The following is a 22,796-nucleotide window of genomic DNA, read 5'->3' on the forward strand; positions in this document are numbered from 1 at the left end:
TAACTTTCTGACCTTGTATGCTCATATTTTCAGCTCTCAGACTATCCAATTACCTGTGGTTTCCGGGAACACACATCGTTAAAGCTCTATATCTTTTGCATATGATGTTCTCTCCACCAATAAAAGGTGCTTTTTATTCTTTCAAAATTTAGCTCTTGGTGTCACCTTCTCCAGGAAGCCTTGATAAGCTGCCTCCCTCACCCCTAAGATAGGGTCAGTTCCTTTCTCCTCAGTGCTACCCTTCACCTTTCACTCCCTCCACTGGGGCCCCCAGGGTCCTAGACTCCAACTGTTTATGCAGTATTTGCTCCTCCTAGACTAAGCCCAGGAAATATGTTCTTTCCTCCTCAGACCAATGCCAAGCTCATTGGGACACACAAAAAATGTACACTCAATTTGTGTTTTGATCTCTGAACCAAGTTTTTCTAGGGTGAGTTCAAATATCTGTATACATATGTTTTCCATATGGCCCTTAATGCTTTGCTTGTTAAAATCATTCTCTGAAAACACAGAGCAAATAAACAAAGTCAGGGTTGCCTACTATATGAAAATTGTTCCTCAATCCACAGCATTGGTCAGAGCAATCAGAAGAAAGCCATTGGAAATGGATATGGGGACAGAGTCAGCAAAGAATTCAACCAAAAGAACAGGAGAAAAGACCCAAGGTTTTACCATGTTTTTTTGTCAGATCCTCAGAGCTCATACAGACACCAAGGACACTGAATGTAGGAAAGTCATAGGATAAAAACAAAGTTCTTATAGCTTGGATTGATTGATTGACTTATTTCTTTATAGTTTTACTTTATTCATGAGAGACACAGAGAAAGAGAGAGAGAGGCAGACACACAGGCAGAGGGAGAAGCAGGCTCCATGCAGGGAGCCCGCTTGATCCCGGGTCTCCAGTATCACACCCTGGGCTGAAGGTGGCGCTAAACTGCTGAGCCACCCGGCCTGCCCTAGCTTGGATTTAAAGCATAGAAATCAAGGACAATCTTTACTACCTAGGGAAGCACAAAAGTGGAATCATCACTAGATCCTAAATGCCACAAGGGCCAGGTCCTACCCACTATGTTGCTCTACTGTGTGGTGTCTTGGTGGTGCCTGGCACAGAATTGGTGCTCAATAAATACTCAGTTGTAGGAAGAATTATGGATACTTAGAACCAAAAGCAATTTGCACAATTGCCTGGGACCATTAACAAAGAGGTTGCAGTAGCCTTAATGGAATCAATAGCTAGACATAAAGTCTGAATGGGCTCCACACTTTGGATAAGGTATATCACAAGATAAGAGCATGCTAAATTTCAAGTCAGGCATCACCAAAATGACTCTTCATAATATAATCTTGCTGAGTAATGGTCTTTTCCTGTGTAACTCATTATTATTCCCGTTTAGTTTTATTTAGAGTAGATACAGACACCATTTCTTTTTTCTGCCTACTTTCCTCTGATGAAGTCATGTGTTCTTCCCGGTACACTATTCAATCTGAAATTAATTACATGACTATAAATCCTTTCATTTAAGAATACCTGAATATTTAATAATCATGTTAGAAAATATAATCAAATATAGGTCTCAGGTATTATAATTCCTTCTTCCAAGAAGGTGATTTAAAAAATGTTAAGTTTGTTTTAAAAGAAACTTTCAGATGCTCATTTTGGAGAAGATTATTATGGCTACATGGTGACCACATGCAGTTCGGTTTCCTGGCATTCACTTTTTACTTGCTTACCCAGGGCTCTGTGTAAATACGAACCTTGGAAATAGCACTGGTCTGAGATCATTTAACTCTGAGGGAAAACAAACACACACACAAACACTACACACATTCAAGCAGCTCTGACTTTTGCTTAAAAAAAAAAAAAAAAAAAAATCCCAGAATTATCTACAGAAAGCACCAGTCAGTCAGTATTCAACACTGTGCTGAACCACAAATGGAACATACCACCATGGACCCAATGGATGACTCTCGTTCCAAAGGGACCTTTATTCCAATGAAAGGCTTAAATTATATTCCACTCATAATGCCAGAATTTAATGCTTTTTCATAAACCAAATTCTGACAACAAATTTGAAATATTTTGATACCTCACCTATAGTAATATGGTAAACAATTCTGTTATATCTTGCTACCTGGAGATAAATTAAGACTGAGTTTAAGAACCTGCAGGTTTACTATTTTAATACACAGGTCAGTAGTCAAATTTAGAAATGAAAAGCTCTATTACTAATACCTCTCCCCACTCACCCCAACCTGCTACCAGCCCGTTCTGTAAAAAGTGAAGAATTTATATTTGTTTTAAAGAGACGGTTACTGTCTCTTGAGGTTATGGTTTCACCTCAAGATCACCTAGTAAGCAGTAAATACTCTCTTTATATGACTAAAAACAAAACAAAAAAAAAACATGGGATTATAACAAAATTAGAAGGCTTATAGCACATTCCATTTCCCTAGAATATTTGTCTTAAAAATTAAACTATTTGTTTCAACTGTTCTCACACATTAAAGTTCCAAATAAATTAAAGAAAGACAGAAAAGGAGGAATAACCCCCCCCACACACACATATATAAACATGTATTGATACATAAAACAGTGTTTCTTGCCCAGCTGAAAGTACACTGCAAAGATAAGGTAGTTAGTGCTGAACCATTTTTAGCAAAGACATAGCTGACCAAACCACAGAGCACTCAGCCACCCCATCCAACAAGCCCCCTTGGCTTGCATCCACTCTACTTGGTTCCACCCACCATTTGCAGATGCCTCTTTACAGACATATGGACTGAAATGATGAGTCATCTATCATCCAGAATTCTTTTCTTGATCTTTTCACATTCAATCACCTTTAGCACTCTCAACAGGCACGTCCTCCGCAGAGCATGTGCCCTGTAACATAAGGAGTCTAAGGCTGAACACAGAACGAGGCATTCCTAACACTCCTCGCTTTGCCAAATGGATTTCTTCCAGAGCTTTAAAGGAAAATCACAGCTGAAAAAGTGGCCAGATGAGTCTTCAAGGAGAAAGATACAAACTAAATCAGCTAGGATACTGACGCATTTCACTAAAAACAGGCCTGTGATGCAAAAGAACTTTAGTTATTTGCCCTGAGAGGATAATTTATGGCAAGAGAAAGCACAAGAAGCATTCCATAACTGAAACTGATTTCCAACTTCACATGGCTAAATATTTTTTTTTTTTTTTGGCTAAATATTTTTGAAACTATTTCTGAACTTAACACTTCATGTAATCACACACACACACACACACACACACACACACAATTCAGGACCTGTATATCATGTAGAACAAATAATAATAACAAAATATCAGACCTATATATAGCACTTATTATATGGCAAGCATTCTTCTAAGGATGTTACATTACATTCATTTACTTCATCTTACAAACCCTTTTCTAATCCCTGCTAGAAAATGAGGAATAAAATGCCCACAGAGGAAAGATCATTTGCCAGGTCACAGACTGGCAGCAAATAGCAGAGCTGGGAACTGAGCGGGCAGTCTGGCACCCAACTGGAGTTAGTGGTTATTACACTAACCACCACCTTTCCAAAGGAGTTTAACACAGACGATCCTTTTTTAAAACAGACATCTATTCTAAGTTTACTAAAACTACACCAGTTTGCTTAACAAGGTGACAAACTTTACAATTAAAGAATTTAAACCAGTCAAGTGGTAGCAAAGCCAAAGTTTATCCATCATGTAGATATCCAAATATCTACACAATGAGGATTAGAGGACTACCTTGTGTGAGTCAGTGTGTAGCCCCTAGAGAAATTAACATGGCCTAGAGAACTATAGGGAAGGTGAGGACAGCCAAGAAATAAAAAGCTCAAAGCTCGCAAGGCAGTAAAAGAAAACCCCAGGGCTGTAGTAGCTAACCTCAGTCATCATAATTCTTGTCAATTCTTCCCCTTCAATCCTTTCCATCCCACTGCCATTGCTCAAACTCAAGCTTCCAGTCTTCTTTGGTCCAAACATTCCAACAGTCTCTCTTATTTGGTTTCTAGCCTCACTTCCTCCCTGCCCCAGCACCTACTCTTTCCTCTACTGCTAACAGAACAGTCTTTCTGAAACACAAATCTCATCATGTTATAGCCCTACTTAACAACTTTAGCCAACAATTTCTAGTTCTGCCATCTTTGTAGTGAATCAAACACCATCCACTCCAGGAATTCCCCTTCCTGCCTCTGCTTGCAGGCCCAGGAAAATACTAAGTTATGTCATCCTTCTCTTACCCAGTTCATTTGCACTTCTGCAGAGAAGATCTGCCTTCCAACCCCATTCATCAACCTGCAGAACCTCTACTCATTCTCTTTTATCCATGGTTGATCCAATCCCTCCTCCCACCGCTAGAATATGATTTTCTTCTCTGTGCCTGCAAGGTTCCACATGCATATGCTTCTATGATGCTATCAGTAATATTTTACACATCTGATATAAGCCCCTTAAGGGACAGGAACAGTGTCTTAGCATTTTATCAACAGTACCTAATAGTTTCTGACACACAAGAGAAGCTTTATTCATTACTGCCTAAGGAATAAGAGCAGGCCTTCCATAGGTCATGATGGCCTTTCTCTTCTGGTTCTCTCTAGTCCCATGAGAACAAAGTTCCACTTTTTTTTTTTTTAAGATTTTATTTATTTATTCATGAGAAACAGAGAAAGAGAGAGAAAGAGAGAGAGGCAGAGACACCAGCAGAGGGAGAAGCAGGCTCCATGCAGGGAGCCCAATGTGGGACTCAATCCCGGAACTCCGGGATCATGCCCTGGGCAGAAAGCAGGTGTTAAACCACTGAGACACCCAGGTGTCCCAAGTTCCACATTTTTAAATCCAAATTCTAGAAAGATATGATCCACTTTATAGTCAACTTTTCAGAAGACCTACAAAGTGAGGAATATATGTTAAATAATAGTTCACAAAGAATGCTGCATAGAACAAATCCTACAGGGTCTGGGTAGGTGTTGGGAATGAGGTGGGGGATTCTAAGATCCAATAAATGCAGAGATGCCTCATGATGTCTCCTTCAGTGAAGAGTTAAACTGCATTATCATATTAGAGTTAAGTAAAGAAAACTTGTTTAATTTTGGTACTTACTACCTTTGGGCACAGTAAGTGCTCAATAAATGCTAGCAATTTTTAATATTTAACTTGACACGTTTGTTTTCTTGTCTAGCAATTACTAACACTGCACACTACATACTGTGAGAAACACTGATATAGAATTAAGACCCCATCATAGGGATGCCTGGGTGGCTCAGTGGTTTGGCACCTGCCTTCAGCCCAGGGCATGATCCTGGAGACCCAGAATCGAGTCCTGCATTGGGCTCCCTGCGTGGAGCCTGTTTCTCTCTCTGCCTATGCCTCTCATGAATAAAATCTTAAAAAAAAAAAAAAAAAAGACCCCACCATATTAGTCATTTTGGAGATTCATGGCTCCAGAATTAATTTAACAGAAATACAGGCAATCATTTTAAATGTAGGATAATTCCTCTAGCTTCTCTGTGGCAGGCGAACATCAAGGCTTCAACTGTCACAACTTTCTGAAACTTCAGTTTCACCAAATTAAGATAGGATTGACTGCCTTGTATGAACTAAAAACAACTGCTCTGCAATGGAAAGAAGTTTCTTACAGATAAATCTCATCTGCCATGTTGGGTTCCTAGAAAGTAGTATATTAAAAAAAAAAAAAAAAAGAAAGAAAGAAAGAAAGTAGTATATTCATCAAGTTTCTATTTTCATTATACCAAGAAATCTTACTATTTAAGAGTAACACAAATAATCCATCCAGTCCATTTTTTTACCTTTATTAATGGGCAAACTTAAAGTAGAAGACTCTTAATTATAGCTTCATGGAGAATAAAACTGCAATTTGTTATGTGTGAGCATCTGCATACATTTCCTATGTGAAATATCACAGCAGTCATCAAGGGGCCCACATGCCTGAAAAGCTTAGGAACCACTAATTGAGTCTTTAAATCAGGTCCAGGTATTATTTAAATTCATATTTTTAAAAAAAATAAAACAGTATCAGAGATTGTATCTGTTTTTTTATATCCTTTCAAAGTTAGCTTATGCATGTATTTCCATGGGTACATAGTAATACCATACCATCCTTCTGTATTTACATAAAAACAGTATATGATATTTATTCTACTGCACCAAGCTTTCTTCATGCAACATTATATCCTAGAGATCTTTCCACATCAACACAGAGGTATACAGTATTGGGTTAACAGACATACCAATATTTAAGGCATCCCTATGATACTTATGTTGTTATCAGAGTCTTGCTACTTACGAACAATGCTGAACATAGACAACCCTGATGAGACATCTTTAGGAAGAAAGCTTGTAGGGAACTGCTGAGACAAGGAGTATAAAGATTGCTAAATAGCCCCCCCAGAGGTTGCCAGTTGTATACTCTCAACAGTATTTATTTTCTATACCATCAATACAAGACTTGTAGGTTTTCTACCTTTGTTAACCTAACAAGTGAAAAATGCTAACTCATGGTTTTGATTTGTGTGGCCTATGAGTGAAAGAACCTCCGATTTAAAAGATGAGTTGTATGTATGACAATAAGCACCATTGGAACTGGAAAACTGGGAACAGTAGTGGGAATTCAGTAAAGTCTGCTTCACGTCAATGGCTCTAGGAATGGTGGTCTGGCGACAGAGAAATGAAACGGCTTCACCACAGTGGGTTTCCATCATGTTGCCAAATTGGAATATATATGCCTAAGTAAACTGACTGAAAATTGAGAAGAAAAAGTGTTTTGCAATGTGTAAGAAACTACAGGAATGTGCAAGGGACTGTGCATAAGCAACTCTTCACAGAAATCCAGCTTACCCACAGGTTCAACTCACCATCTAGTAGCCAGTGCTGGAGGCGCCTATTCTCCAGTTCTGACATCATCAGGCGTGTGATCACATGATCTGGAACCAAAAGACCCTTCTCGATGTACTGCTTTGCCATATCACCAACTTCTAGTAAAAAAAAAACAAAAACAGGAAAAAGAGACACTCAAAAAAAAGCTTAAAAAAAAAACTTATGTGAAATCCTTTCTGACAGTTTTGCCTTCCCTCCCATTCCTCCCTGCTGGTATGCAGGGAAAGTTACAGGTAGACTTTTTGGGGGTAATTTTTTAAATACTGGTTTCAATAATAATGGCTTCATCTCCCATTTGTCTCCCACAGAATTATAAAAGCAGCTTTTAAAGATTTACACAGACAGAAATAAAAATAAGAATACAGATTAAGCATAAAAGATAAAAGCAAGGAATAAAGCTGAGTCCCAAAGGAAGGTGGTACACAAAGGCCAGGAGAGAAGTCCTGGTACTTCCTCAAACTAAATCACGAAGTGGACATTGAGCCTCCCAACAGTTTATGACAACAAGGAAATGTGATTAATGACGCAGTTCATGGTTTACAAAGACTAACAGAAGCTGAGAAGCACAAGCAATCCTTAGGGACCAAAGGAAAACATTTCCACTGGTCTTCTAGATAGAATCCTGGATAATCCAAATAGGTTTACTTCTTTTCATGAACCTCAATATAAATAAATGGCACCTAGCTGACACGGTTGTAAAAGCAACTTAGTGTTGTTAGTGGAATGCCAAGTTCATAAAAGGATATGCATTTTTTAATAGGGGGAAAATGCCTCTCTAATTTTAAAATAATTTCTTCTATGTGGAAATCATGAGTTGGTTCAACAGAACAAATTATCAGATTAAATCTCTTAAATTTCTAGGAACTATTTTTTTTTTTAAACCAAGATGAAGTCCTCTACTCTCTAGAGAAATGAAGAGTAGAATGAACCACTGAGAACCATACTCATGGCAGGCCAATTATGTTCTTATAAAAACATAAAGCAGAATAATGTTACTGGAAAAAAAAGCTCAAGAATCACTTTGCCCCCCACCTTTACCTTGAATAACCTTTCCTTCCCCAGACTGAGTCTATACTCCGAACTCCAACTTCAACCCTGAAATATGGGCTGTGAAGAGCTCTGTATCATTTGATTACTACTATTGGACAAGTAGCTCAAAGTTAGATCCAGTGATGCTAATTCAGTAACATGCAATGGAAACAACAGCAAGACATAGCCATCAGTGAATGTACCTAACTAAGCATGCATGTGAACAAAATGCATTCATTAACCAAGTATTTACTGACTATACTAGGTGATAAGTAATAAGGTACAAAGGGAGCAGTGAATGAAAGTTGCACCTTACTGATATGTAAGTAGTGTTACTTTCATGAAGAGTAACAATCATTTAACAAAGTAAGTAACTCATGTAATACACTATACCAAGCACTGTGCTTTAAGCACTCCAAATGTATTATTGCATTTAATCCTCACAAGTTCCTCACCTTCAGATAGGAACTCATATTTTTATGACAGCTTTATTGAGATAAAATTCGCACATTGAGATAAAATTCGCACTCACCATCTTACAGTGTGTAACTCAGTGATTTTTAATACATTCTCAATATTGTGCAACCATCACCATTATCTAATTTCAGAACATTTTTATCACTCCAGAAAGAAACCCTATACCCATCATCAGTCCCTCTCCATTGTCTCTCTCCTCCCTTTATCTAGCCCCTGGCAGCTACGAATCTACTTTCTTGCCTTTACAGATTTGCCTATGCTGCATATCTCATATAAATGGAATCATGTGGTATTTTGTGTCCAGTTTCTTTCACTTAGCATTCTTCAAGGAGTACTTCACTCATTTTCATGATTATTATTATTATTGCATTATATGGATATACTATATTTTGTTTATACACATCAGGTAATGGGCATTTGCACTGTTCCCACTTTTTGGCTAATATGAATAATGCTACAATGTTCATGTGCAGGTTTCTGAGTGAATGTATGCTTTCAGTTCTCTTGGTTATACCTATATGGTATGTATGTTTTACATCTGAAACATCACTGTCAGACAGTAGGCTGGGAGAAACTGGCAAGTTTGGTGCTGCCCTACTCTGCAGTGGGCAGGCCAGCCCCCCATGCCCTGTTCTTAGTCCCATTTGCCAAACTTTAAGATAGATTTAAATAAAAAAACATACATATTCCAAGGTGAGACCAAGATGTGAACTGGCTCTAAAATCCCATGAGGAGACAGAAAGAGTAGGAAACATCTTATTTGGAAAAGAAAAGACTCAGAAGAGGATGTAATAACAATCCGCCCATATCCTGACACTTGACATTTGGAAAAGGCATTATCTTACTCCGATCCCCAGGGCTCTCAATCAGGACTAGTTATGGGAATTACAAACAGAAAAAGTTGTGTAAGAAATGTCTGAATGGAGATTCAAAGATTGCCTAAGAGGGGATATTGTGGAGTGATTCTGAAAACTTGTTGGAGATTAGGTTACACTAATGTTTAAGGTTCCTTCAGTTGGGATCCCTGGGTGGCGCAGCGGTTTGGCGCCTGCCTTTGGCCCAGGGCGCGATCCTGGAGACCCGGGATCGAATCCCACATCGGGCTCCCGGTGCTTGGAGCCTGCTTCTCCCTCTGCCTGTGTCTCTGCCTCTCTCTCTCTCTCCGTGTGACTATCATGAATAAATAAATTTAAAAAGAAAAAAATGTTTTAAAAAAAAAAAAAAAAAGGTTCCTTCAGTTGAATATTTATGATATTGGGATACCTCTGGACTCAGGAGTCTAATGCAGAACAGTATTCCAAATGGTGCCCCTGAGGCCTCTGAGTATCTGCTAGATGGCTCAATATGTACTCCTCTGACACCTCAAACTTATCACAGCCAAAATCATTCTTTCCCTTCCTACTCTGTGCTCTTGCCCTGGTATTTCTTGCCTCAGTCAGTAACATTATTCTCCTCAGATGTCACCGAAGAACAAATACCAGTTGTCTTCATTTTCTTGAGTTCTCCCTTCTTTTCATCTAACTGAACGTGAAGTTCCTGCCATTCCAGCTCCACAGTCTGTCATATCCCAGACAAATGATCAAAACATAAAAGTGCAACAGTCTTGTGAACAAATGATTAAACTAAGGGGATGACTGCAGAACAAGTGAGGTCACTGTGAGGAAAGCACGATGGCCCCGGATGGCCATGGTGGTTAACGGGAAGGCACAGCTTATTAAAAATCAGAGCTCAAAGAATGAAGCAGTGAGTTATACTCCGAAACTGGTTCACATATCTTTACATGGTGAAGAACTGACAACTGACCAAAGAATTAATAAAGGATCTCACAGCTAAGATCAAAGTGGGTCCTTTACTCATAGCAATCCTTGACCTGCTACAAAATCAAGACTGCTTTTCTTGTCTGTTGTATATAAGTCAACCAAAAGAACAATTATATTAAAGTCAATTCTCCATTCTTAACTTACTTCACTTCTCAGTAACATCTGAACTTGCTCCTTTGCATAATATTGTTAAAATATTAATATAATCCTTTAAAAAATCTGTTTTAATTATTATTTTAAAGTAATTTCTACACCCAACATCGGGCTCAACCTCACAACCTTGAGATCAAGACTGGATGTTCCACCAACTGACCTAGCCAGGCACCCCCTAGAATAATCCTTTTAAAATGCAAGCCAACTGTGATACACCAATGGCTTCCCCTCTCATCTGCAGTATAAGCCAAAGTCCTCACCTTAGTCTACAAGGCCTTGTGTAATCAGGCCACCGTTCTCTGACCCCATCTCCTACTCTTCTCTCCATTGCCCACTCTACTCCACCCACACTAGCCTCCTTATAGTTTTCAGAGGATCACAAGCATGCAGTCACTTCAGGGACTTTTCATTTGTTGCTCCTTCTGCCAAGAACACGCTTTCCCCCAGAATTTCACATGGATCAAGCTCTCACTTCATTCAGATCTCTGATTAAGTATTACCTCAAACAGGCTTTCTGCCCTATCTAAATAGCACAAGGACAAACATATTCCCTCATCATCCTCTAGTCTCTTACCCTGTTTTGCACTATTTTCCAGAACTCCAGATCTTACATATTATATATTGATCTATTTTTTAATCCACTTTCTATCTCCCCCAACCAGAATATTATTAGCTCATTCAGAAAATGGAATACTTTGTTCAATGCCATATCCTCAGTACTGAGTATATAGTCTGTCATGTAGGAGATACTTCGTAACAATTTTTTGCACAAATGAATGAATGAATGAATGAATGAACAAATGAACACCTTGAAGATGATGGATAATCTCCCGGCAAACAAAAAAAATCAGTCTAATCTTTTTGTACATCTGGAACCATGATCCCAAGATCAAACATGGCTCTCTACCTTGCCAGGTATTAACTTTTCCAAGGGAGATAGGAGACAAAATATGAGTCAGTACTACTTGAGACGGCCATGTCACATTTCACAGTTCAGTCTTATTTCATCAGTATTTTAAACCATGTATAGAGATGAACTGGGTCAAGTAGGCAAAATGGGGAGAAGGTTATGCCATGAGCCAATGACGCAGAAGCAAGGGGCTGTTCAGCATACCCGGGGGAACTTCAAGTATGAAGAAAAACATACCATGAGATGATAGAGCTAGACAGGTAGGGTAAGGAGTATGGATTTTGAAAGATTTTTTTTAATACGTAGTTTTAGAAATGCCATTCCCACAGCCAATACCAGCTACTATTTATTTATATTATAGGGCCCAGTGCAAAATGAAAATATGGAGCCTCCCTGTTAAAACATTTTTAAAAATCTCTAAATGGCAACAGCAGAGCATTAAACTAAGTGCCAAGTCCTCATGTTAGCACACAGGTGGTCATATGTTCACAATGGTGACATCTGGATTGTGTTGGCATGGTGAAAGCAACGGAACCTTTAACAATAATCCAAGCAGGAGACAAGGGACTGCATGCACTAAAGCAGAAGCAGAAGTGATGTGAGAAGGCATTCTGCCCCTTGAGAGTAACTCTGAGATAGGGAAACGGAAGGGACCCCAGGAAAGACTGCTTTTTGGTACCTCTATTCTCCCTAGGACCTCCACCCTGCCTTACACATGCCTTGAGGTATGTCCTCCTTGTAAAAGTCAAGGAGAGTTAATTATTTCTTTGGAGTCATCCAGCACAAGAGATAACGAGATAACCTAACATCTAACGAGTGACTAGGCAGGGCTGTCATGGAGGTTTTTCAAGACTGACTCCAGACCTCTTGACACCATAACTCCTGGCTCTGGGACCTAAGTGATTTACAGGACACCCAAGTACTCATCCTTATTTTATCCAGTTCCTGGATGCCTCAGAGGACACGAGGGCAAGACCATAATCCTCAATAATAAACCCCCCCCCCAAAAAAAAAATAAAAAATAAAAACCCCAGACCCCAAGCAGAGAGGAGACTCATTCTCCTTTTCCTGAGTCTCCCAGACACTCTATCTTTACACCCTCAATAAACTGCTCTCACTTCCTACCAGCTCCCATTTGACTTCTACCCTGCACAAAGCCAGACTCTCTTGGCTGCTCCTGCAAGATCCCTTCTGGGTCCTCAGACCCAGCCTACCCACATCACCTTGAGTTAATCCAACAGAGACAAGTCTAAAATAACTCTGGAAGAATTCCAGAATCATCTTAATCCAATTTACTAAGTAAGAGAAAGATCTAACTGCAAAACATACTTTCCAATTATTTTTGGCAATTTGAGCTCTTCTCCGGAGCAAGAGACAACACTTCACCTAATCTGATACAAATTCAAATTTCCACCACACCTCTCAATCCCCACCTGAATGAAAACTTGGAGAGGTCAAAAGCCAGAGTCAAACAGACTTAATGGTATATCTGCATCTGAATGAAGACCTCATTACAACAGCAAAAGGAGATAAAATACTGGTCAGAAGAGACAGGGGCCCATTCCAAAACCCAGGACCTTCATCTGCCCTTGTCAGTTTGCTTGGAAGAGAAAGTAGTATCGTTAAATGCTAATGCTAGCATGTTTGGATAACACGCATACCTGCTCCAATTTGTCAAGTAGTATTCCAAAGAAACTTACGGAGCTTTTGAACCATGAAGTGTGTACACAGACGTGCGTGTGCACATGTGCACGTGCACAAAAAAGTCAGAAACCACCAGGAAGTTTTCAAAAACAATAAATTTAGAGTGCCAAAACTAGGCTAACAGCTTTGCATTTTTTAAGCTTCATAACAACAAAAAAGAAAGTCCATCATGTGTTTTGAAGACTGAATGGAACGTAATAATCAAGGCCATGTCTGGAAAAACTTTCCTCGGAAAGGAAAAGATGAAGCGCAAATTACAAAATGGTATATATTACAAAATTATGTGTGCATGTGTTTAGATATATATTATCATCTTCAATGTTAAATATATTAGAAAAAAATCAATATTCCACCTATTTTACAACAATATAAATTTTGTGCATCTCATTTTGCAATTACTAGCAAATATAAATTAAGATCTTGGTAACCTCCTTGAGATATATATTTTTTCGATTTTTTTTTTGGGGGGGGGGGGGGTTGGATTTATTTGAGAAAGAACATGAAGGGGAGAGTGGGGCAGAGGGAGAAGCAAATTCCTCACTGAGTAGGGAGACTGATATGGGGTTCAATCCCAAGACCTGCAATCATGACCTAAGCTGAAGGCAGACATTTAAACAACTGAGCCACCCAGGCACCCTTATATTTTCAATTTCTAACTAGACCAGATAATACACAAATTGTTGAAATTTAAAGCAGTTGTGTATAAGATAATACCAAAACTAAAAATTTATGTTAACACAGAACTTAAAGACTACCTGTTAAGTCGATCATCTCTCTAAAATTTATGCTTTCAGGATACAGTAAAGATATTTTTATTGGCCTCATTTCTTTCACATTAAAGTTTACCACTTTCACATTAACTGACATAGATTATGATATTCAGGGCAGTAAATATGACAAAGCATTGTCAGATGTCAATGGGGAAGATGTTAGACTCATTATGAATTAAGACTAGTTAAAAAGAATGATCTTTTTTCTAAATAACTAGAAGAATCAGTTTGGCAAATGACGTTTCTTTAGAAAATTCACAAGAATTTGGAAGTATTCCAAAGAAACTTACGGAGCTTTTGAACCATGAAGTTCACAGATATACACAGATACAAACACACAGATATTTAGGTAGTACACAATCCTTGCTATTGAGCAAGTATCTATATACTATGTAGCAGGCCATGTACCACCCTGAAAGGAGCTTAGAGCTTAGAGCCTAAATACTGGGATTGGATGCTAACCCATTGAATACTTTGAACAGCCAAACTATAAAAATTGCACCCTGTTAGGCAGAAAAATTAACAGTTAATCACAATTAAGTTATACAGGCTTTTACACTGCCAGTAAAGTTCCATATAAATATATTATAAAATACAAATAGGCTATTGGTCACAAAGTCAATGCATTTGGTCAAACGTTGAATTGGCCAGCTAATTCACCACTGACAACTGAAGAGTTATCCCTGAAATACTAGTCCAGAGTTGCAGAAAGCCAAGCAGATCCCTTAGTTCTGGAGAATGAAGACAAAAATGTTGAACAAAGACAAGGATTAAAATTTCAAGATAGGGGATCCCTGGGTGGCTCAGCGGTTTAGCGCCTGCCTTTGGCCCAGGGGGCCATCCTGGACTCCCAGATAGAGTCCCGGGGCAGGCTCCCGGCATGGAGCCTGCTTCTCCCTCCTCCTGTGTCTCTGCCTCTCTCTATGTCTATCATAAATAAATAAATAAATAAATAAATAAATAAATAAATAAATCTTTTAAAAAATAAATAAAATTTCAAGATAATCAGCTCTAGTCAGATAAAATCCACCACTAGAATGGAAGTCTTATGGGACCAAATATCAATTACTGTTAACTTTAAGTAAAAGCAACTGAGGTCTTTTTATTTCACTTGATTATGTCTTATCTCTCTCTTTAGCATCTGATTTTTTCAATAACAAACCCAGAAGGGCCAGCCTAAAGACAACAATGCCAAGTGAGTTTGGTGGCAGAGAGATCCAATCAGCTATGCAACAACTCTGCCAGCATCCTATAAGAGGCCTCCCATTTTACCTCAAATCCATCCCAGTCATGCCAATCACTCAGAACCACAAGTGAAGATTCTCTTCCCCACCTACCACCCAAAATTATCTATGCATCTACTACATGCCAGGCACCACACAAGGTACTACAGATACAGACGTAAGAATAAACTCAAGAAGCTTATTAAGTAGGAGAGGAGTGGAACAGAGTCATGAACACAAATAATTATTTAAGAAGTGAGTGCCCTGGTGTACATGTAAGGAGCTTGGAAGCAGCCACTTTATCCTTGGAGAAAGAAAAAGTTGACTAGACTGAAAAACAAACCACTCTTCTTAGATTGACGAGCTAGGAGAGGACCCAGGGCAAACCACTGCCCCTCAAATGAGAGGGACAGACAGGCAAATAGAGGAGTCACATATTACCTGAGCAGAGACTCACAAATGGAGACCACCTCAGGAACCAGTGGAAAACTTGAACTGTAATTACTCCCAGGGACCCAGGCATAGTACCCCACACACACACCCCGCTCAACAATATTATGAGATTTACTTCCAGGAGCTCAACCAGGTCCCCACAGTAATAAATACTGGAAAAAATCCCAAGCTTCAACAGCAGGAGGGGAAAAGAAACCATTCTGAAATAGCAAGAGCACTCTGTTCTTAGCAATCCACGATACATGTGAAGATGGAAGAGGTTTAACCAAAGGACTTTACATTTAACCTTAAGGTTAGCCTTAGAAAATAAACAGCTTCAAAGAGAGGGCTCAGAATTAGGCTACTGAAATTCTAAATGTCACTTTGCCTCTGGTATAAATCTCAAACTGACCTCATTTCCTCTTTAAATCTGGCTTTGATCAAAGATAGGATTTAATAATTAGGAGCTTCCTCCTAACACTACTTTTCCCCACAACCTCATGCCACTGTTTTCCACCCCGCAGCCAGAGTAACCAATTTGCACATGCAATCACATAGCATCCCTTCTTAACAGGTCTCAGTGGGTTTCTATCTACTACCCATTCAGTGGCCTTTAAGTCCTTCCCAGACATGGTCCGAGACTACCTCAGCAGCCTGGTAGCTTCTCTCCCTTCACCCATGTGCTCCAGCCCACCCCATCTCTTCTCTCCAGCCCCAGGTCCTTCTTCCCACTTCAGCTTCCTCAAATGAGGTTAGGTCCCCTCTAAATGCTCCTTGGCATCCTGTCCTCCCACTCTGTAGCACTCATCAGGTTTGCAGGTCATTTCTCATGCCAGTCTTCCCCGCCAGGGGATCATGTCTGGTACCCCACTGTCTCTGCCACATCCATTCACAACACTCAATATGCACTTAAAAACTGACTGGTCCTTCCAACTCCACCCATCCCCTAGAGGACAAGGACTAACTGAATCTTCTCTAACAGAGGTAGCTACTCAAGACAGAACAATCAGACCTACGTACAAATACCTGGACTACTTAGCTGCACTGGAGATCAAGAATTTACACGGGAATATATGTTTCCCAGTGAGGACTTACATGTTCAGTTCAGTTGCAAAGAGGTATCAATTTTAGTATATGTGCTGCCGAAGCGAGCACGCAAAGAGGTATCAAATACAATTACAGGGAAGTTATCTTAAGTTCACTGACCTTGCTATTATAATTCAGCCCTTTACTCAAAAATCTTTACTAAGCAACTACACTTTGTGCCATGCTATAGCACATTTCCCTACATGTCAGGGGAACAATGGAGCATCAGAAGTTATCTCTTGTACATTTCTCATGGCTGGGCCAGGCAAACAGTTGACAAGCTGGCCTATTTCAAAACAAAGTCAAGCTCTAGAAATGGTGTCCTATCTTTTACCAGCACAACCAGAAACAAAAATAAACAAGGATTAATTTTATGTTTTCTTGCCTAAAGAATCTACCCTAAAGAATAGTAAAATCTATTTACTTTTTATAAAAGTCTAAAACTCACAAAATTAAACCTGTGTATTCCTCAAAGTACTGCTGAGGGATACATGCATATATGGCAAAAATATATGGTAAAGCAAGAGAAGAATAACCCTTAGATGTAAGATGGCAGCTGAGAGTAATGGAGAAAGGGCCCATGGTAGGGCATTCTTACCCCTTCTGCTGAGTAGCAGACACACAACTATTTGAAACATATATACACTACATACCTCCTGTGTGTGTGTGTGTGTGTGTGTGTGTTTCTTTTTAAGATTCTTATTTATTTGAGAGAGGGTGCAGGAGCACAGGAGCGCACAAGCCGGGGGAGGGGCAGAGGGTGCAACAGGCTCCCCGATGAGCAGGGAGCCTGACACAGGGGACACAGGGGCTCCATTCCAGGAACCCAGGATCATGACCTGAGCTGAAAGCAGATGTTTAACCCACTGAGACACCCAGGTGCCCCCCTCTTTTTGTTCTGATTGCCTATATAGAAGTGAGGGCAAACTAAACACTGAAGACAGAGGTGGACAAATGTCCACAAAGCAGCAAATTCCCAAGATGCCTAGCTAAATCACCAGAAACAGATAACTACTCAATGTACTTTTCATTGTTCAAGCTAGAAATGCTGAGTGAAAGGTCATTGTAAAAAGAGCTCTATTTCCTCATAATTCTACCTACAATCGCTAGAAACCACTGCCCGCTTCCAGTATCATACCGTCTCCAAAACTTGTCACTGAGGATGCCCACACACATGCACAAACACACACACCTTCTAAGGCATGATCAGAAATGAACTGTAGTTCTGTGATTCTGCAACTACAGTTCCTTACTCCCCTCAACTCATAAGAACATTTTGGCACTAAAGTCATTACAAAATGAAGAAAATCTTCGTTCTATAAACTGTTTATTGTTGATATCACTTTGATGAATCTCTTTTAGTAAGAAAATAAGCTTTACAAAAAAATCATTGTTAATAGATATCAAAGTCCTTTAAATTTAAGGCAGAAATTATGGAAGAAAGGCATTTTGGCACTTAGCTCAAATGACTCATTTCAGATGTCCGGTATCCACCCTTCAATTGGCCTTGTCCAAAGCCAAGCTTTCTTTTCCTTCACAAAACAAAAAGACACAGTTTTTAATCACCCCCTCCCCCCCCCCCCCCCCCCCCCCCCCCACACACACACTTGTTACTGGTAGTTATGAAGAAGAGTCTGAACCTAGAGCAATGGTCAAGAGCATATACTTTAGAAAGGCTGGTGAGGTTCAAATCCTGGCACTGCCCCGTAGAGGCTATAAGACTGGTCACATTGTGTGTCTATGCACCACACTCCATGCAGGTCATGGTCTGCACAACCATTACGTGGTTATGTTTCTATCTACATTTCACTCTTCTTTTGTTAAGTGGAGTTGTTAACAAATCCTCCATACCAGATTATAATGCCCTTGAAGCTACAGACTATCTTATAACAATCAATAACACCTTACTTGAGATGAAAAACTATCACATTTTTAAACTCTCCATCCTCCTGGTCTCCAAGGTCCTACAGATTATTAGATGAACTTCCATCTCACTCCACCCTCTACCTTACCTTTTATGTATTATATTGTACAACAATCCTAGTTAACCACAGTCATGACTTCAAGGCATTAAGATTCAGAAAAATCTTTTCAACCACAGTAATTATATGCAGTACTTTAAATGTTATCTTAACTCTTTGCCACTGAGTAACTGCGTAAAATAAATCTCTAAATCAAGTAAAACATTGTTATCTGATTTATCTACCTAAATGGACAGTTCATCCTTTTGTCAATGGTTCTCACAGTCTATTCAAGCTGATGCAGAAAGATCATTACCACAAGATGCATTTGGATCCCAAGCCTGACCTCTTAACAAGAAAGGATCTGTCCCTACAAGTGAATGTTTGCTCCTCCTAAAGCTATCTGACATTCTTAAACACCCACAAAACATGTATGAGTCAACTCTTACAGATTTCTGAGATTAAGATTCCAAAATATACTCTAACAGAACAAAAAGTTTCACATGAAGAACAAATTATTTTCAAAATAACAGGTATGTACATGAAAGTCACCCCAAGTGAGAAATCATACTAGGCTAGACTGCCAAAAATCCGCTCCTTCTTTTTCAGTTGAATCTTCTTCTGGGTGTCTGTCACAAAAATAAGCTATACCCAAAAAGTTTCGTTTTTTTAAAAATATATTTTCATTGCATAGAGTAAGCACTGTGTGCTCCCTGATTAAAGATTTTTTTAAAAATATTTTATTTATTTATTCATGAGAGACACAGAGAGAGAAAAAGAGGCAGAGAGACACAGGCAGAGGGAGAAGCAGGCTCCATGCAGGGAGCCCGACATGGGACTCGATCCTGGGTCTTAAGGATCACACCCCGGGCTGAAGGCGGCGCTAAACCGCTGAGCCACCCGGGCTGCCCCCGAAGTTTCTTGATAAATCACAAGACATTAAGGATTGCAAACTATTTCTAAAGAAGGTAACAGATAGCTTTATACTTCATTTTATAAAAAATAATGCAAAGCTTTGAAACTTATTATAAAGTAAGACTTTCATCCTATTTGTACTTTATTCCTTTGGACATCATCAGACTAAGACTCCTTGCTCCCATGGGGATCAAGTCATTGACCACATGTCTCTCCTGAGGAACAGTGACTTTACATGGAGGTCTATCTTCAAAGCCTGCCCTTTGCCAGGGTACAATATCTAGCTCATCATGGGGACAATTATTACTGGTATTGTGACCACAGCAAATCGCAGCTAACATTATTTCAATCTGTGATCTATAAAATCAATCATTCCCTAAGTCAAAAGAAGGTTAATAGTAAAAAGATCTTTCTTTTAACCTAGATTTGAACCCAAATTTATATGAAGTACAAATGTGTACCTCTTGCCACTAACTGTGAGAATAGAAATGAAAAAGTTGTAACATGGATTTTTTTTTTTTTTTGAGGTAAAACTGACATATTAGTTTCAGGAGTAAAAGACAATAACTTGGTATTTGTAGATTTTTTTTTTAAGATTTTATTTATTTATCCATGAAAGACACAGAAAGAGGCAGAGACACAGGCAGAGGGAGAAGCAGGGAGCCCCACGCGAGACTCGATGCTGGGTCTTCATGCCCTGGGCTGAAGGCGGCGCTAAACCGCTGAGCCACCAGGGCTGCCCAGTATTTGTAGATATTACAGAACAATTACCACAATAAGTCTAGTTACCTTCTGTCACCATACACAGTTACAAACTTTTTTCTCGTGAAAACTTTTAAGATCTATTCTGTTAGCAACTTTCACATACGCAGTACAGCATTATAGTCCTTATCTTGTACATTACAGCTCTGTGACCTACTTGGTTTGTAAGTGGACGTTTGTACCTTTTGACTACATTCACCCATTTTGTACGTCCTCCCCACCCCCACCTCTGGCAACCATCAATCTGTTCCTTTTTATCTATGAGCTCAGGATTGCTTGGTTTTGCCTTTATGTTCCATATATATGAGATCATAGTTTATTTATTCTTGATATCTGCATTTTTATCACGGGACCATATCCGCTTAAACACACAAAATGGCTCCATAATGAAGCAAACAGACAATATGATACAAGGAATTAACCACCAGGCTGAAAATCAGGAGTCTTAGCTTCCAAGTCACTGCCCACAGGACTGAACACATCAAAGTACCTGATTTATCATGGCCTCAGGTTTCCCCGCCTGAATGAAGGCACCAGACCCTTCTAGCTGTCATTTCAGAGGTGGAATCTCAATTTCCTTTACCTGGTTTCGTGGCCATGTGTGGGAGCTGGAGGACCAGCTTCCCCAGTAAGTGTCAAACCACGCCAGTGTTTCAGATCACCAAGATTCCACTGGAGCTGAGGAAATAGACCTAACAGATGCTCTTCTCAGGCAGCCACAGCATGGGCCATCACAGGCCTTCTATATATGAGGAGTGCGGTCCCCACCAGACCTCAGGCCTGTACCATCTCTAAGTGCTCCATCACACCTCACCTGCAAGACCTCCTAGAAGTAAGGGCCAGTACTTTGGCCTCTTTGCTCTTTCCCCTCTAGCCAGACTGCATATGTACATTCACTTAGTCTAACTTTGTACCCTGGGTCCAGTGGGTGTGTTTCTGTAACAGCCAAGATTAAAAATATGTATGGACAAAAGCCATGACTTTCATAGGAGGGGCTCGCATTACTATGAGACAAGGTGATCCAATATCTAAGTACAAGGGGAATCCAGCAGATTCTTTCTTTATCCTTAAGTTTTCTGTTCACACCAGCAGATCAATTATTATTTGACACTCCATACTGATGCAAAGAATAAAGTAGTGCAGTAACCTCATTTTAAGAATTTAAATAAATCACGAAAGAAAAAGATATTGGAGTCTTATCAGCCAAAAAATTTTGGATGTCCTACGTCAGGAGAATTTTTTTGGCCCAGAATGGGAACACATGCATTTATAAACATACCACGAACATCTGGCACAGTACCACATGCTGCCTTATATAAGCAGCAGAGGAGAAAAAGCAGATTGGGATGGAAGCAACAGAAGCCGGGCAAGGGAACAAATGGGAAAAGGCAAGTAATTGGAAAGGGTTGCCAATATCATAAATGAGTCTTAGACCTAAAGTGTTTCACCATCTTCTCAAGCTCACGTTCTGCAAGTCTGTCCTGGTACCCAGCATACCAGGCAGTTTCAGCCCTGAGTAGGATCACATTCCAGATCTCAACGGGCTCTCCAGATCTCCTCTGCCTCCCCTATAACCTTATCACAACTCCATTACTAGGAGTATTCAGGAGTCAGGGAGGAATTTCACTTTTAAAGCAACATAAAAAGGAATTCCTTCCTATTGCAAAAGGCCCAGGATGTGGATCTGGCTGTGCCAGCCACCTTGTCAACTGCCTCTCCTCCATGCAGGATCTTGGCTGCAGATCAGCATAAGGGAAACTGCTGTTTCCTCCAGTGCCATCTGCTCAAACAGGGTGCATTCCTACTGCTGCCCATGAGTGGCTCTTCCCTCCTTCCCTCTCTCTTCCCCTCTCCTCCACCCTCTACCCTTCCCCCCTTCTGTCTCATAGCTTTCTGGCAATGCTCTGGTGGAGAACTACAGCAAAGTACCAAAGATGTGCCATACTACCAGCCTCCTAGGGCTGACAGCAGACAGTCCTACGAAGAGAAAGAAGAGGAAGGAAACAACTGATGCTAATATTCTGAGAGGGCTCCCAGCGGGATTATAAGGTTCACAGAATAGGCTGACCCACAATCGTTTAACACCCAGCAAGAAGAATAACAATAATAATACCAAGGAGCAGCAACCACAAAAACAATATGCAGGTTCTCAACATATTAAAAACAGAATTACCACATAATCCAGCAATTTCATTTCTGGGTATTTATCTAAAGAAAATGAGAACACTAACTTAAAAAGATATCTGCATCCCCATGTTCACTGTTGCATTATCTACAATAGCCAAAATATGGAAACAATCTAAAGTGTCCAGCAATGGAAGAAGGGATAAAGAAAATATGGTATTAAAAAAGAAGAAAATATGGTGTGTGTAATGGAATATTACTCAGCTGTAAAAAAAAAAAAGAATGAAATCTTGCCATTTACAACACGCATGGAGCTAGTGAGTACTATGCTAAGTGAAATAAGTCAGTCAGAGAAAGACAAATACCAAATGATTTCAGTTATATGTGGAATTTAAAATATAAAACAAATAAGCAAAAGGAAAAAAAAAGAAGCAAACCAAAACAGAGAGAGCAAACTGATAGTTAACCAGAGGGGAGGGGGTAAGGGTAGGAGAAGTAGGGGATGGGGATTAAGGAGTGTGCT

General features: G+C 39.7%; 1 protein-coding gene across 3 annotated transcripts in view; it reads right to left on the minus strand.

The window, feature by feature from the left end:
• Nucleotides 1-22,796, minus strand: part of AK4 (adenylate kinase 4) — a 69,297-nt gene that overhangs the window by 26,217 nt on the left and 20,284 nt on the right. For all 3 annotated transcript variants that reach the window (XR_005359654.1, XR_005359653.1, XM_038537234.1), the window contains one exon: nt 6,886-7,005. Coding sequence is in view for 1 of the 3 variants with exons in the window: in XM_038537234.1 (XP_038393162.1) it covers nt 6,886-7,005 (120 nt within the window). In the remaining 2 variants the exon portion in view is untranslated. The remainder of the gene's footprint in view (nt 1-6,885; nt 7,006-22,796) is intronic.

This window comes from Canis lupus, chromosome 5 (assembly GCF_011100685.1).
Source record: "Canis lupus familiaris isolate Mischka breed German Shepherd chromosome 5, alternate assembly UU_Cfam_GSD_1.0, whole genome shotgun sequence".
Lineage (NCBI taxonomy): Eukaryota > Metazoa > Chordata > Mammalia > Carnivora > Canidae > Canis > Canis lupus.